Source organism: Pseudorasbora parva, chromosome 12, assembly GCF_024679245.1.
Source record: "Pseudorasbora parva isolate DD20220531a chromosome 12, ASM2467924v1, whole genome shotgun sequence".
Classification (NCBI taxonomy): Eukaryota; Metazoa; Chordata; class Actinopteri; order Cypriniformes; family Gobionidae; genus Pseudorasbora; species Pseudorasbora parva.
In genome coordinates, this window is record NC_090183.1 from 9,694,424 (window position 1) to 9,710,734 (window position 16,311).

The 16,311-nt window shown below is 36.5% G+C and overlaps 2 protein-coding genes across 2 annotated transcripts; both read left to right on the top strand.

The window, feature by feature from the left end:
• sox21a (SRY-box transcription factor 21a) lies at positions 1–1,358 on the top strand. The gene has a single exon (XM_067458277.1). It carries the CDS (start codon positions 547–549, stop codon positions 1,261–1,263), a length of 717 nt encoding a protein of 238 aa, XP_067314378.1. The 5' UTR covers positions 1–546; the 3' UTR covers positions 1,264–1,358.
• A 3,865-nt stretch (positions 1,359–5,223) lies between these two features.
• ccdc65 (coiled-coil domain containing 65) lies at positions 5,224–15,638 on the top strand. The gene is made up of 8 exons (XM_067458611.1): positions 5,224–5,367; positions 7,245–7,412; positions 8,944–9,113; positions 9,824–9,962; positions 12,093–12,290; positions 12,394–12,606; positions 14,878–15,030; positions 15,345–15,638. The coding sequence occupies exons 1-8, from the start codon at positions 5,224–5,226 to the stop codon at positions 15,636–15,638; spliced, it is 1,479 nt and encodes a 492-aa protein (XP_067314712.1).
• The last annotated feature ends 673 nt before the right edge of the window (positions 15,639–16,311 follow it).

Consider the following 16,311-nt stretch of genomic DNA (forward strand, 5'->3'; position numbering starts at 1 on the left):
GTTACCATTTAGATATAGCCTACATTTAACTAATTATCTGTTAAACATTAAATAAAAATGTATTGTCAACGTAGTGCTACCAGTGGAAGAAAGCTGCCCCACACACAGTGCTGCCGCTGCTCATCGTGTATCTAGTTGTCACAGGACACACACGCAGTGACGTCAATTATATCAGGCTGAAACGACACGCCCACTTTATTCAAAACTAACTCAGGCAGCGCATGCGGAACAAAACTAAGCAGTGCGGTGCGCTTTTAAGCCTAGGTCATTTCAGAGACTCCCACACACACATACACACACAGACCGTGCGTCCATGGATGACAACTCCAACTATTGGCACTTGTTTGAAGAGATACATAGGCCTATCTGATGGCAAGTCACTGATACTTGACAAATAGTCAAACTTATTTCTAGGCGGCGACTCAGATTTTGGTGCCATGTTACAAAGGTAACAACCAGGTCTGACTGAACTGTGCGTGAGGAACTTTGTGCTGCTTTCCGTTGGACTGAATTAAAGAAGGAGCAGCAGAGGAAACTGTTTGAGAAATGGCAAAGCCTATGGACCATGTTAAGCGTCCTATGAACGCTTTTATGGTGTGGTCGAGAGCTCAGAGACGCAAGATGGCACTGGACAACCCGAAGATGCACAACTCTGAGATCAGCAAGCGCCTCGGAGGCGAATGGAAGCTCTTGTCAGACTCTGAAAAAAGACCTTTTATCGACGAGGCCAAACGCCTGAGAGCCGTTCACATGAAAGAACACCCGGATTACAAATACAGACCACGGCGAAAGCCCAAAACTTTGATCAAAAAAGACAGGTATCATTTTAATGTGACGTATAATCTGGGTGACAGCGACCCGTTGAAAAGTGGACGGTTACCCGTTGACGCGCTCACGGACTCGCTGAACGCGGAGAAAACGTCTGTTGCTGCTGCTACTCGGGTGTTTTTCAGTCACCACCACCTGTCCAACCCCTATCCGTTTCTTGACCTGAATTCAAAAATGACGGAATTACCCCCTGCACCTTTCCCACATTATTCTTTGCTCGGGTATCCCGGTGGAGTCTCCGCGTTTCCCGGTATGGGGGTTCTTGCCGGTGCGCCACACGCTCACCAATCTCCTGGTAACCCGGGCCACATGGTGCCCTATAACTGCCTGGGGTGGCCGGGTTCTGGACCTGCCGTTCCTTCATCTTACGTGCTTTTACCAGGAATGACCAAAGCTCAGCACGAACATTACCTGACATATGCCGCAACGATATGATTGGAAATTAAAGAACCACAATGTTCATGTGGTATAAGGTCACGTGCACTTGTTTAAAGTTTTGCATTTGTAAAAAATAAATACTTTTTTTTAAATATTATTTCTGCAAAAGCAGTTGGCTTTTTTTCTTCTGGATTTTATGAAATTTACAGTATAACGAATTGCAGCTGATATGGTTGCCAAAACTTTGTTGTAAAAAGAATTATGTTGGTGGCTATATTTTACAGTTACTAACGGTATTCTGTAATGTTAGCCTACTGTAAAATGGGATAATATCACAGGTGGTACAATGCAAAGGGATGGTGTGCAAACAAACACAACACGATTAAAAATGCAATCAACTAATCAACATAAAGTCTTCTAATGTAAATAACTGATAACAATAATTACACATAAATGTTAAACAGGCTATAAAATATAGAATGCCCCATATTGGCATTATAAGACAATTTACTTTAAATCATACTCATTCATACATAACATATGTATGTTCACTAGGATATTGTACTTTCACTATGCATATTTGCATATAGTTTTTTTTATTTAAAGTACACCATACTTGTGCAGTAGGGCTATATTGTCTTTTAAAATGTTATTTTATACTATGTATGATTAAGTCATGTACAGTTAACCAATTAAAAGTTTTTTACTGTAGTATTTACATTTTTTTATTAAATTTACTTTCATGTTTAGTGAGAAATTAGTTTACAGACAAAATCATCTTCCAATCATTTTCTAATATCTGTTGTTAAAAAAAAAACAGTTTCTTCTAAAAAAAAATACCTGTTTGAAGACAATTCTGCAATTCTGCGACAACAGACGACAAGTGACAGGATGGCAAACAAATATTAATCAGTTGAGAGGACAGCCATCAAATGCAGTCAGTGATGAGGCTGTAACAGCAACTTTAAAAAATCAGCTATACGGTTCAAAAGCTTAAAGTAAGAACAGAATCTGAGCAGTAATGATGAGAAACAACGAGAAGCTCTTGAGAGGGAAGTGAAGGAAAAGACCAGAAAAAAAAAAACTAAGGCTACTCGGACACAACTAGCCCCTCTTTTCAAGAGTTCATGACTTGCACTTCTCATCCTTTTGTTGCATGGCTAAACTAAAGACACAAAGAACAGTGAAATCAGCAGTGATTCTAACTTAACTTTACTGAGTGTCTTAACTGTAAAAATCTAGTCATCTGTACTGTCTATTCGCATACTATTATTTGTTTACTCAGAAAATCCAAGTTAAGATTAATTGGTTGGTTTTAGTGCCATTTTTTCCCTCAAAAAAACCCTCATCATTATGGTGATAAGTGTTCACTTTGGTTGGGCACTTGGAACATTAATATTATTATATAACTCTCTTTCTGATGCAGCGATGCAACAAGAAATCACAGTTATTTGTTGTTTAAAGAAAGAATAGTTGCTTTTAAAAGCTGACCTTGCTTCTGACTGAATAATTAATATTCTGGAGTTAAAGGTGCACTATGTAAAAAAATGTCAGTAAAATATTAAAAAACCGCTAGGCCAGTATTATATATTTTGTTGAGTTGAGCAATACCTCATACCCATGACCGGAAAAGCGGAAATGCCGCCAGCGACTGTGGCATAATAAAAGTCCTGCTGCTTGCGAGCCGTGTGTTTTTTAACAATCGCTCCACCGGCCTTGCTTAGCTGCTCAACACTCGGTCCTGCTCTGATTCGCATCCATAAACATGATTCGCCATGCGTCCTATCCCTGATTCTTTTCCACTGGCTGTGAGGTGCTGTGCACGTCACAAGATTCTGAGCTCAAACTTGGCGTCATCAAACTACGCCTTTGTTTTGAATAGACCCCCTTATAGCGGACTGAAAAGTTACATATTGCACCTCATCACCACTAATGATTTAGTCAGAAATTAAGATTTTAAAATTAACCTATAATATTTCCCTTTATGTCATATAATGATCGTTTACAATTTTATTGCTAACACTTATGTCCAACACCTGTGGAACTTTTAATTGAGTTGACATAATTGCTCCATATTTGTAAAATTTGCAGTTGATCATGCTTGACTCGCACAGAGACTTCAACATTCACCATGCAAAACACAACAATGGTAACCTCTGTGGTAAAGTCAAGAGTAAACCTAGATCAAGTGCTCTCTACTCTTTTAGTTACTAGAACTCTTGTGTAAGTGAACTAACTAAGCTTTTGTTAGGACAACATAATATTCCTATTTCACTTGCTTATTTCAAGTAAGTCTAACTAATTCGATTTTACAGTAAAGAAAGGAATATGTGTATTGATGAATGTATTGACCTGAATTATTTGAGTTTACAAATATGCCTTTCTCCATGGTTTTAAAACACTAATAAGCACAAACCATCAGTGACCTTCAATTTGTATAACTTTAGCATGTGAAACCTGATATTATTGACTTCTTTAGGTCAAGCAATAGGCCTAAGTGAAATGTTTTGCATGTCACTGAAAACACCTTATAAAACCAGTAGTATATTGTATTATTATTATTTATTGTCAGCAATGAATACAGGTCACAATGATCATTAGGGTTTTTTTCACAATTTGCACATCTGCAGCTTGTGTTTTATATAAGACATCATTCATAGCAGAATGATTATAGGCTATATATATATATATATATATATATATATATATATATATATATATATATATATATATATATATATATATATATATATATATATATATATATATATATATATACAGAACATGCTAGAAATATTAAATATTACCTGGGATGAAAACAATACAGATTTAGAAATGTCATCAGTTAACTTTAAAAAAACACACACACGCACACAATACAAAATGTTAATAGGCTCTAATGAATCAGAGAATTTGCAACCTATTACTAATTTAAGCCTTTTTACTGTCGAACAACAACACACATGTAAAGCCATAGCTCCCTCTGCTGCTAACAACTATATCACACACAAACACACACACACACACACACACACACACACACACACACACACACACACACACACACACACACACACACACACACACACACACGAATATGATTCGATAAGGTTCAATCATAGACAGTAAAGGGTTAAATGGTCATATTCACCGCCATTAAAATAACATTTTAAACGATCTACAAAAAATAAATGATTCATTCATTTACTTAATTATATGGGTTAATTCATTAGGCTATATTGTATTGTATTGTAAAATTAAAATAATAATAATAAAAAATAGCCTAGAATAGATAGATAAGAAGGATTATTATCATTGCATAAATATTACTTAGGCATAGTCTACCATAAAATCATCTCAAAATAAAAAAAATTAAATAAAAAATACAATACTACTAACAAAAATAGGCCTATTTTACATAGATGTTCTAAAAGAAAAAAACCTTGAATACTTCATTGACTTTTAATCTGTTTTCTTTTTTTTTTTGTGATGTGAAAAAACGCGCGCTCTACAGGTGGCATGAGGCAGTGCAGTCGCCTTTATTGGTGGTTACTAAGAAACGGTCAACAGAAACGCGTAAGAGCCGAGGCGGACATCAGAGGGTAAGACGATGGAAAATAAAGCTAGTAGTCATAAAATATTTTTACTTTTACCAACTCAATTGTAAATTATAAAAATGGGCACGTTTTGTGTACCTTTTTCTATTTTCTATCTATCTATCTATCTATCTATCTATCTATCTATCTATCTATCTATCTATCTATCTATCTATCTATCTATCTATCTATCTATCTATCTATCTATCTATCTATCTATCTATCTATCTATCTATCTATCTATCTATCTATCTATCTATCTATCTATCTATCATCTAATTTGTCTAATGGCCAAAAAGAGAATGTTTTATCATTTGTTTTTAATTTGGTTTCTTGACAAGCCAGTTCTGATTTTGCGTAATAAAGGACGCATCTTTTTTTGAGGACTTTTGAATCTGTGATCCACAGAAATTCAGCAAACATGTCTAAAAAGTCAGGGAAGAAAGGAGGTGGAAAACATGCCGGGATGACAGAGGAGGAGAGACTTCTTTACATGCAGCAAAAATCTCAAGCTGAGGAGGATACTGCCAAGAGAAAAGAGGACATGCTCACCCACTTCCTCAAGGTGTGTGTCTGAGCCGCTGACAACAAATAACATACAATTTGAGTTTATAAATATTGTAGATTTAGAAATCGTTGAATCATGTCTTTTATTTAGGTTAGTGCTGTTCACAATACACATCATTTCAAGGCAGACTGACATACAGAAAATGTCTGTCAGGCATGTCATTTAATTCGCTAAAATGTCTTGATTGAGAACATGGTCCACAATAGTAAAATTCACAGGCATTTTGCTTGTCCTAAAATCTAATTTATAATATTATAATATTTAGCTATGAATTCATATTTATGCATAAGATCATCAAAAATATGTTTTTTATTTTTTTTATATATATTTTTTTTTTATTATACCTGTTCCTGTTTCTGTTTTTTTATTTATGAATATTTATTTTTGAAGTACATTTTATAAATAAATAGAAATGTATAATCAGTAGAAATTTCTCAATACTTTTTTCAAAACTTGGTACAGCAGTAAATATCCCATTCGAAATGGAATAAAACTACTAAGACGCTTCATTCATATCTCAAATCAAGCCATTCTCCTATAACAATAGCAAAGGTTTTTACCCAACAAACCCACTTTGTCACTCATAACAACAACCTAAAAAACACTAACAACAGGAAGCCATTATGCAATGGTTTCGTTTGTAAAAAATTCTTTACAAAACATGAATGACTCTTTACTGTTTAGAATTCACTGCAGTTTATGTCTGCTACATAAAGTTGTTTTGATAGTACGTAATATTCTGAATATACCGGTATTTAAATATGGTATTTTTAACTTAAGTGTATAATGTTGCTGTTTCAGCATAAACAACATCTGCAAAGTTATGTCGCTCAAAGTTCAAAGCAAAGAGAGACATTTTCTTTTAAAGAAGCTTTTTAAGGACTATAACAAACAGCTGGTAGGGACTACAACAAGCTTCCTCATGGGTTAGTAACATCATTAACCCTAATATTTACATAAACCCTGTCCCTGGGAACACGCAACAAAGGGATAAGGCCGTGTTGAGAAGGAGAGTTGTTGTAGCCTAGTAGATCACATTTGGGAGTCTGCTCAAGCTGTCGCATCCGTCTATTACATTTATTGCAATACAGTATGTAACACAAATGCAATAGCATGTCATAAATATAGAGTTATAACTCTAATTAGACTAAACATGTTCTATCTTTAATGCAGCATATATTCTCTGGCTCTGAAGGCGTCTTAAAAAACTGTTCCCACATGAACGATTTATAGATTATCATGACAGAATATGCTTATCAATGACTTAAGGATAGTTAACTCCACATCAACTACATAAATTCATCAACTAAACATTCAGAAACATACTGTTGCATTCTACATGTTGTCACTTCTTAAGTATCTCCATCATTGTCTGACTATTTTCCATGCTTATCTGTAAGGTAATAAGAGCTACTTACACAAGCTCTTGAAGCTCCGCCCTCTTCTAGAAAGGCGCCCCCGCAACCGTTCATTTGCATTTAAAGGGATACACACAAAAACAGCACGTTTTTGCTAACCCTCAAAAAGTGACAATTTTAACTTGCTATAAAATATGATCTGTGGGGTATTTTGAGCTAAAATTTCACATACTGACTTATTTTACATGTTGTAAAAATGGGCGTTATAGGACCCCTTTAAGTTTAACAGCTTTGAAAAGAGTGAACATGCAAATTGGCCTGTACGTACACAGAGTTTGTGTCTAAGTGACAAAAGAATGAATGCAATTTGAAAGATAATCATCGAATGCATTTTGTGCCAAAGCAATGATTAATGACCCAAAGTTTTAACCACATAGACTGTAGCCAAGAGTTTTGAAAAGGTGAACGAAGTATTGAGAAATGAGTCTTTTGAAAGAGAAATGAGAATTTTTTTAGGATAAACTGCAAAAAGAGGAGAGGAACACCATTCTGAACCTCTACAAGCTGCGGCAGCAGTGGCGTGCTGTTTTAACACAGACCAAGACAGCAGAGCTACGCAATGACATGTCAGTGCTCAGCCAGAGCTTTGAGAGAGTCCTCGACTACAAAGACAACATCATTAAGGTGACTATACGTAAAAAATACACACTTGACCCACAATTTTAAATTGTATAGATTTCATTACAGAGTCTGGGACTAACAAACACATGTGTGTGTGTGTGTGTGTGTGTGTGTGTGTGTGTAGTCCAGAGGCCTGTTGCATAAAGCTAGCTGAACAAACTATGAGTTTCAGAGTAGGTTTAAAGTTGACAAATCCAGATAAATCCAACCTGGTTTAGATCAAGTTCAACCGTTTCTCAAAGCTTGGTAGAAACTTTCTCTGTCAACTCAAGTTTAATCCAGAGTTAGAGATTCAATCTGAAGCGCATGCACCTGAAAGTGTGACACATGCGGCAAACAGCCAATCACAGTGTCCATTTGATTCACTTCTCTTCTGAAGATTGAGAGATCTTTTGAAAATGTTCATGACATTAAATACGTTTATACAAAGCAGGAATAAACCCTTCTGCTGCGGCAAAAGTTTGAGAAGGCAGCTGAAAGAATATCTATGTATGACTATATCAATGCATGATGTGAATCAAAGAAATATGCCTAATAATTATAGGTTCACAAAGAGCTCAAAGGAATTAGCCTAAAAGAATTATGAATGCATGTTTTATATTCATATTAATATTTGTCTACTTGTCAATTTATATAATAATTATATGAATATATTATATTAATTTAAAGTAATTATAATTTGTATAATATAAATATAAGAAATAATTAGTGCCAAAGGATTCATTATAAACTACTCATCTGAAACGAGAGATACAGGGGATGTGGCTTTATTGCGTCTTTACTTGAAGCTGATTGGTCCAGTTTGGGTTTGCGATCTCTAACCCAGAATAAAACCTGCTCCAAGGCAGGTTAGCCCATGGTGATAAACACCACTAAAAACCAATCCATCTTCTTGAGCCCAAAACACCAGAGTTTGCTCAAACGAATCTAGAACTACCCTTACCTGGGTAACAACTGAAACCAGCTTTGTGCAGCAGTCCACTGGTATACCCTATGCTATGTGGACAAAAAGATGGCAATAAACAAAATCCTTGTCCTTGTGCTCCCCATAACTTAAAGGTTACCTGGACAGCACACACAGACACAGATACCCTGACACACACAATACACATTCATGTTGACATTCATTTTATGTGATGATGGTTTGTATTATTCTATATTTTAACTTTTTTGTTATTTTTCCCTTTTCCATTGTTGCACTTTGAGCTTCTTCGGAATGAAAAGTGCGTTATAAATAAAATCTATTATTATTTTATTAGTTATAATGTTTTTTTATACTGTACAAACTGTATATTCTATCCCCTAAAACCTACACATCACAGAAAAATGTCTGCATTTTTACATTTTCAAAAAACATGTCTTATAATGATTTATAAGCTGTTTGTGTGTGTGTGTGTGTGTGTGTGTGTGTGTGTGTGTGTGTGCGTGCGTGCGTGTGTGCGTGCATGCGTGTGCGTGTGTGTGTGTGTGTGTGTGTGTGTGTGTGTGTGTGTGTGTGCGTGTGTGTGCGTGTGTGTGTGTGTGTGTTTTACAGAGTTTGGTGGTTGATCTGTCTGAGAGGGAGCAACAGTCAGAGCTGGCGCGCAGTTCTCATCTGCAGAACGTGGACTGTTTGTTAGAACTTCATAGGAGTCGGCTGGCAGAACTAGCGTTTAACTTTAACACCAGTCTTGAAGAACTTAGCTCAGAGTATAATACTGAGAGGTATACACACAAACAAACACACAAAATCTAGTGCATTGTTTTCAAAGGTGTGTTAACTTGAATTTGGCCAATTTGCCAGTTCCTGACAATATAAATTGGGTCATTTATTTTATGATATACCTTTTACCATAACTTTAGAAAATGACAATGCTTAGGTTGTAAGGAAACAAATTCATGTCAAATTGTAAACCATACTTTCAGAAATATACTCAGGTCAAGCTCGGGCTTAAACTTTTTTATTATATTATATAATTTAAAATTATCTAATTTATGCAATCCATGCATTTATGCAACGCCAAGAAGGTTAGTTAACACTTTATTTCGATAGTCCGCTTTAGACATTCTACTTACTATAAATAACTTTGAAACTACATGTCAATTAGCAGTCATTAGATTATTAATTTACTGTCTGCTTAATATCTACTAACGCTTTATTTTGATGCTCCCTAACAGTTATCTGTTAAATGTTATCATAAGGATTTTTGAAACTTAATGCAAAAGTAATACCATTAAAACACCACCGATTTCACAAGAGCATTACTAATAATAATGTTTACGCTGTTTCTCACCAAAAGTGATGTCATGAACTGGATTTTACACAAAAAAAATTGTATCATATTTTATACAATAAAGCATAAATGTGGACATGAAAATGCACTACAAAAGAATAAGACAGTGTAGCATCATCTGTTATTTCCTTTAAATTGCAGGGAGCAAATTCTTTCACAGCACCAGCAGGAGAGTATGAATTTGGAGAATGTGAAGTTTTCCATGGAAAAGCACTATGCTGATCTTGACAGTGAGGCAAGACGTGATTACGAGAGCACTGGCAATCAAATTAAAAAACAGGTACTGCTTTTATTATGTTCACATTTACATTTATTCACTTGGCAGATGCTGTTATCCAAAACGATTTACAAATTAGGAACAGCAATTTCAAATCATAGTGCCAGCAATATTCATAGGTTCAGTAAAAACTAGTTTAGTACACTAGCTACACTGTCAGAAAAAAAGGTACATTGATGTCCCTGGGGCGAAAATATGGAGCCAATATGTACCATTACGGTACTTCAGCGCTGGGAAGATGAATCTATATTTAAGCTGGGTCATTAATGTATTAGAAATTTAAAATTATTTTTGAATTTGGTGCCTTCTAGACTAAGAAAAGACAGAACATTTATTTTTGTCTCATTGGGATGAAAGACAACAATTCCCAGAATGCTTCGCTGCCCTACGAGGCCCCTCCCAAAGCCACCGCTATACTTAATCACTGGATCATTAGCCCACTGTATTTATTTGTTGAGTTAGAGAACAGACACTACAATTAAAAACTGAACGTGTCTGTTCAATATAATGAGTGAGTTGCCGCGTGAGTGTCACGGCACAAACGCTTCAGGAGTCAGATTACATTCACCGTCATGAGCTAAAGGAGCTCACCTGATGAGAGCTGAGGTAATCGCGACAGCGGCATACATTCTCAGTGGTAGCGCGTGTTCAGTCTGGCGCGTTTTCAGTTCATGCCTTTGGAAGCTTAACTTTTATAGGAATTAATTTGAGAAGTTAGAACACTTACTTTGCTCCGCCGGCTGCTCCGTTTACATGAATGGCTGCAGCTGCGAGCTGAGCTGTGAGTGAGATCTCCCATCCCCCCCCCATGCACAGGTGTAAAACATGCGGAAATGGCTCCCTCTGCTGGCTGTAGACTTTAGCCTTTGACCAAAATTTCCTCAGATGACGCAAATATTGTCAGTTTGTGTCATCGGAGGAATTTTTCCAGAATTAAAATGCATAAATCTCTTGTCTCATGGAGATATGAGGGAGGGAAGCACAATCCTTTGAATATACTCCAGGGTTTCTACTGATACAAAGCCTTATGCTAATCGCTGAAGTAACCCTTTACTGTGCTAATACGCACTCTTAAAGTACTAATATGTACTTTTTAAGGTACTAAGTAGTAAGGTACAAAGATGTACCTTTTCACTTTTGTACCTTAGGGTACCAGCCCAGTGACAGCACTGTATCTTTTTTTTGAAAGTGTAAACCAAAAGGTTTTTTTGTAATTCAATAATAATTGGAATAAGTGTCATCATAAGTATTGGATCAAAGGAGAGCTCTTAGGCATACCTATCATCATGGAAAAGAGATCTCCTGGTGGAGATCACTGTGGAGGAATGGGAGCGCTCTTGTCTCTTAGCTCAAACTCAGTCCATCAATACTAGATGTAGAAAAATACAATAATAAATGGATGTTTAGGACATTTAGTACCCCGGTTCAATTTCATAGGCTCAATTCTAACATACTAGAGACGATTGCATAAAAATGTAATGATGAAACTGGTACATTGTTTCAAATTCTGTGTAAAAAGAGGTGTTCTGGAAGGACGTTTTGGGTGTGATTTCTGAAATGACTGGAGAGAATATCCATTTGGACCCTAAATTATGTTTATTGCATATATATGCTGGAAATGGCTCTGTTATTGCAAATAAAAGCTTATAGATTTTAGCCTATTACAGGCCAAACATGTAATTGCATTTTTGGGTGGAAACATTCAAAGACCTTTTATTTCACAATGGACAAAAGAGATGACTTATAATCTTGCTTTTGAAAAATTAACAAATTAAACTAGAGTTAAAGCAGAGGTTTTTAAAAAGATATGGTTTTTGTCCCATTTTGCACAATTGGTAATAGGTAGATAAAGTGGAATGTGATGACTGTCATTTTAAAAATCCTTTTTTTCCTTCTTTTTTTTTAACAACTTCTATCCACATGTTAAATTTGTGTTTATTTATGTGTACAAGTATGTATTTAAATAAGTTTGTAAATGTTCAGTATAGGTGTTTTTTTGAGGGGGAGATTCGGGGGAGTGTATTCTTTAACTGTATAATTTAATATTCTGAATTGTTCATGGGGGTTTTACAACTAAATAAAAAAATACAGAGTGAAAAAAATATATATAATGTTGTTGGATTTTTTCTACAGAACAAAGAGGAAATGCAAACAGTGAAAGATCAGATGGGAGGGGCTATTGAAAAACTGTGGCAAGACATGCAGGAGGTTTTACATGAATATAATGTGTCCACCAAAGACAAAAAAATCGCAGCTGACGCTCTGTATGTCAAGGATGAACAAAGTGCTAAAGAGATTGACGCACATAAAAAGCACATTCAGAAGTTGCAGGTCAGACAAAAACAACTACTTTGGACAGCCATTTTTCTCCCAATTGTGTTATTTTGTAATTTTGATGATTTATTGTCATTTCAAATGTTTCAAACTTTTGCAGGAGTCCATCTCTGCTCTGCGCTGTCAGCTAAGCTCTAGTCAAACCGGAGAATCAGCTCAGCAGCTTCGTTCAGACCGTGATGAGCTCGGCCAGGAAGTTCAACATCTCAGAGTCCAGCTCGGTGTGGCACAAACCAATCGGAGAAAGCAGCTCACTAAACTTACCATTCAAAGTAGCAATGCTGCTAAAAAAATACAGGAGACCGTATCAATGGTAAATCTGTTGCACCAACATTTAATGTATGTAAAAATTATTTAACATTTTCCAACAACTGCTTTATCCCTTTAAGTAATGGTCGCTGTGATTTTACCAAAACATGTTCCTGGAACAACATCTTTTGTTGATCTTGGAACAACATTCCTGTCCAAATCCTAACCATAACTTCTAAAATCAGAGGGAAATGATAGATTATTAAAGGGAGGGTGAAATGCTGTTTCATGCATACTGAGCTTTTTACACTGTTAAAGACTTGGATTCCCATCCTAAACATAGACAAAGTTTCAAAAACTAATGTTGGACTTTTGATGGAGTATTTCTGTGTTAAAATACTCCATCCGGTTTCTCACAAGTTTCGGAGAGTTTTTTTCGAGTATGGGTCAGCTTGACATTAATAGAGCGGAAGGTCCTTGTATGGGCCGTATGGGCTCTTCTCCCAGTAGGGTGCGCACACACGTGACTAGAGCGAGAGAGGAAATGCACGCCCATAAACACTCTCTTAGCTGCAGATCCAGTCGTCCGTGAACACTTATGTCGTTATAGTCCGCGCCGCGCTCCACTTTATTCCTATGGGTGACGTCGAGCGACTTCAACGCTTCAGCACAGCATTCCGGGAAGGCAGCGCTGCATTTGAACCGATTTGAACGCAGAAATGACGGGAAGCTTCACAACATCGCTTCAGTCGCGTCGCAAAGTGGATCTCCACCATTCACTGCTGTCAGGACTTCACCAAATCATGCCAAAGAAGTGTGTTTTTGACGGAGCGGTCCCAGCGATAAAGGTTCGGTCCTGCTTTGGAAGCAGGTGGTGAGTAAAACTGCTTCAAATGTCTGTGCTGTTGGCTATCGTCACATGCAAACATCAGTAAACGACACGATCGCGTGCTTCGTCATTCAAATGCGCTAACGGACTCCATTGTTGTTCTATTTATAACGTTACACTGGTCTGATGTGCAAAACAGTTTTGCTTGCTACTACTAAGGTTTAGTCGCATACAATAATCCATAAACCGAATCATGTCCTCATAAACTGCGAGTAAAGACACACAAATGTTGACAGCCCACTAAATACAGTAAATACCACAGAGACGGACGTCCTGCTGTTGCCGTTTCTCCTGTTCAATTTATTTCAGCCCATATTTCTTTTATAAATATAATAAAACTAAAGACTTTTCGGAGATATGAAAGATGCAATACTACTCTATAGGTACTCAAGATTGACATGAGATTAACTGAAACTGAGTGTTTCACCCCCCCCCCGGGGTGGAACTGGACAATAACAGTAAACCTTCGCCTTTAAATCTGATTGGTTGATTGGAATGTTGTTCCAGGATCAGCAAGGATGTTGGAACATGTTCAGCTTGGTGAGATGCAATTTTAAATTGCTTTATACAATATTCTTACCCTCTGAGCCTAGACAATAACTTTAATCACCACTATTTTAAATCTATTATATTTAAAGCTACACTGTGTGATATTTTCCCCCATCTAGTGGTGTAAAGGTATATGACAATCCAGTGAACATTAGTTTCTGTTCCTCTCAATTCCGATTTCATTTTAACTCCTACGGTGGCCGATTTAGTCCAAGATTAACATGGCTTCCAGTTCGATCTCGTTCATGACTGCCATCGACTGTTAAAACGCGAAAAGCAAATCTTGAATTTATGGGTATGTCCCTCTTTGGCTAATGCATTTTCAAGATGGAGGGGCAACATGGCGACCAGCTTTCGAACCCCTCACCCGTATGTATTTTCAATGGCATATTATAAACTTACGAAAATACTTTATTACTTGAAAGAAGTAAATATACATTAATGAGCACATATATTTTTGAAAGAGCTAAGTGTTTTAACTAAGAATAAACTAATATTTTAATATTATACTTTAATATAATTTACATGCTTCAAATGAGATGTCAAAACCTTAGAATGTAGATATATCTCTATAAAATATTATCCAATTAAATGCTCAGAATCATGGTCATACCTGTTAAATATTGGCAAAAACATCATAATTTCATGCTACATGCAAAACCATAATCAGAACACAGAATGCTTTTTAATGTTTCCATTTAAGCATTTTCATGCATAAATTACACAACTCTATTAGTTAATAACTCCATCAAGCTGAACAAGGAGAAACTGTCTTGTATCATTAGTAGACCAGAATCTTTCTTCTTACAACAGGGATGCATAAATTGTTTTGGGAGTAGAGATTGTAATTCTGGATTTAAATAAATCCAATCATTCACAATTCTGTCCGGTCCATAGGGGGAAAGGTTGTTGCGTCTCTCTGAGGTGTGTAGTAAGATGGAGACGGAGCATGAGAAGGTTCTACCCTTCTACAAATCATCATTGACTGAAGAAGAGCTGAGTCAGGAGAGAGCCAACGCCATGAAGTCACCAACAGAGAAACTCACTCAGGTTTATTAAAATCACACTCCGTCACAATCCCACAATCTACTGTAAACTTGCTTTCAGATCTGCCACCATTCTGCCATGGAGTGAAGGCTTTTTACAATACATTGACGATAGGAAAAAATCATTCATTTCTCAATGAATATCCTGTTTCCCTTGGAAATATGTCGCTTTGGGAAAGTAAAACAGGATATTTCAAGTTGTTCTATTACTTTAATTCGAAGTAGCATTCCATTATTCTTATCATCTGTTAAATCCAGGCTATATATCATTTTGTTGTCATTTGACATTTCTCCCCTTGGCTTGTCCTCTGTCCACAGCTAATACATGACTACTCTCCTCTTGGGAAGTTCTGGCAACGTTACAACAAAGTTCAGCTTGACAGTTTGTGTCTGAAGCGAGAGAAAATGCTTCTGTTACAGGAGAATGAACGACTGAGGCTCTATCTGAAGCAGTACCTAGATGAAGTTTCTGTTTCTGATGAAAGTTTTCAGCAACAAAAGCTTCTGGTGGTGTCGTCTTCACCTCTCCAGGCCCCCGCTGCCACCGAGAGACGTGATCAAAAGCGATATGTGGTCCAAGAAGCAGCTAATATTGTGCAGAAACAGCATTAAGGAATAACTGAAACGTGTAATGCAGTGTTTGTGGAAGCAATTAAAATGGCATTCAATTGGTATTGCAATGATCTCAGTATATTTTATATAAAATTTATGATTTTAGCAGACACTTTACTCACAGCCTTTGTTTACAACTGTATATCAACTCGTGCAATTGTGTGACATTTCTAGAGCAAAAAGCAATATTATCTGCCTGCCTGCAATACACCATACTTTAGGACTGCATTTGACCGATGCTGTTTCGATGCCTCAAGATGGCGCCAAATCTTTGAAGATTGTCCTTTACACATTAGGAAAACATGTCGACGAATCGGAATGTAAAGTGACGTTAATTCGTAACTCATGTAATGACAAATAAGCCCAGCTATAATAATAGATCGAACACTCATGGATACATGACTAGATAAATGAAAACCTTCAAACTTTGATGCATGATGACAAAGAAGCATAAATACGTGGTGTACTAACAAAACAGGGCAACAAATAGTATGAAGCCATTTTATGAGAATACTTGTTAGGGTATGTTCGCCCAAAAATGAAAAGTATGCCTTAAGATCTGTCGTGCCTTGCAAATCTCCTAACCTTTTGTATTTGAACTTTAACCCTTCTCCCACTGCTTGTCTGCATGCTTGTCTGTCACCTGGAGAAAAACATTCTTTCCAGAGCAGTA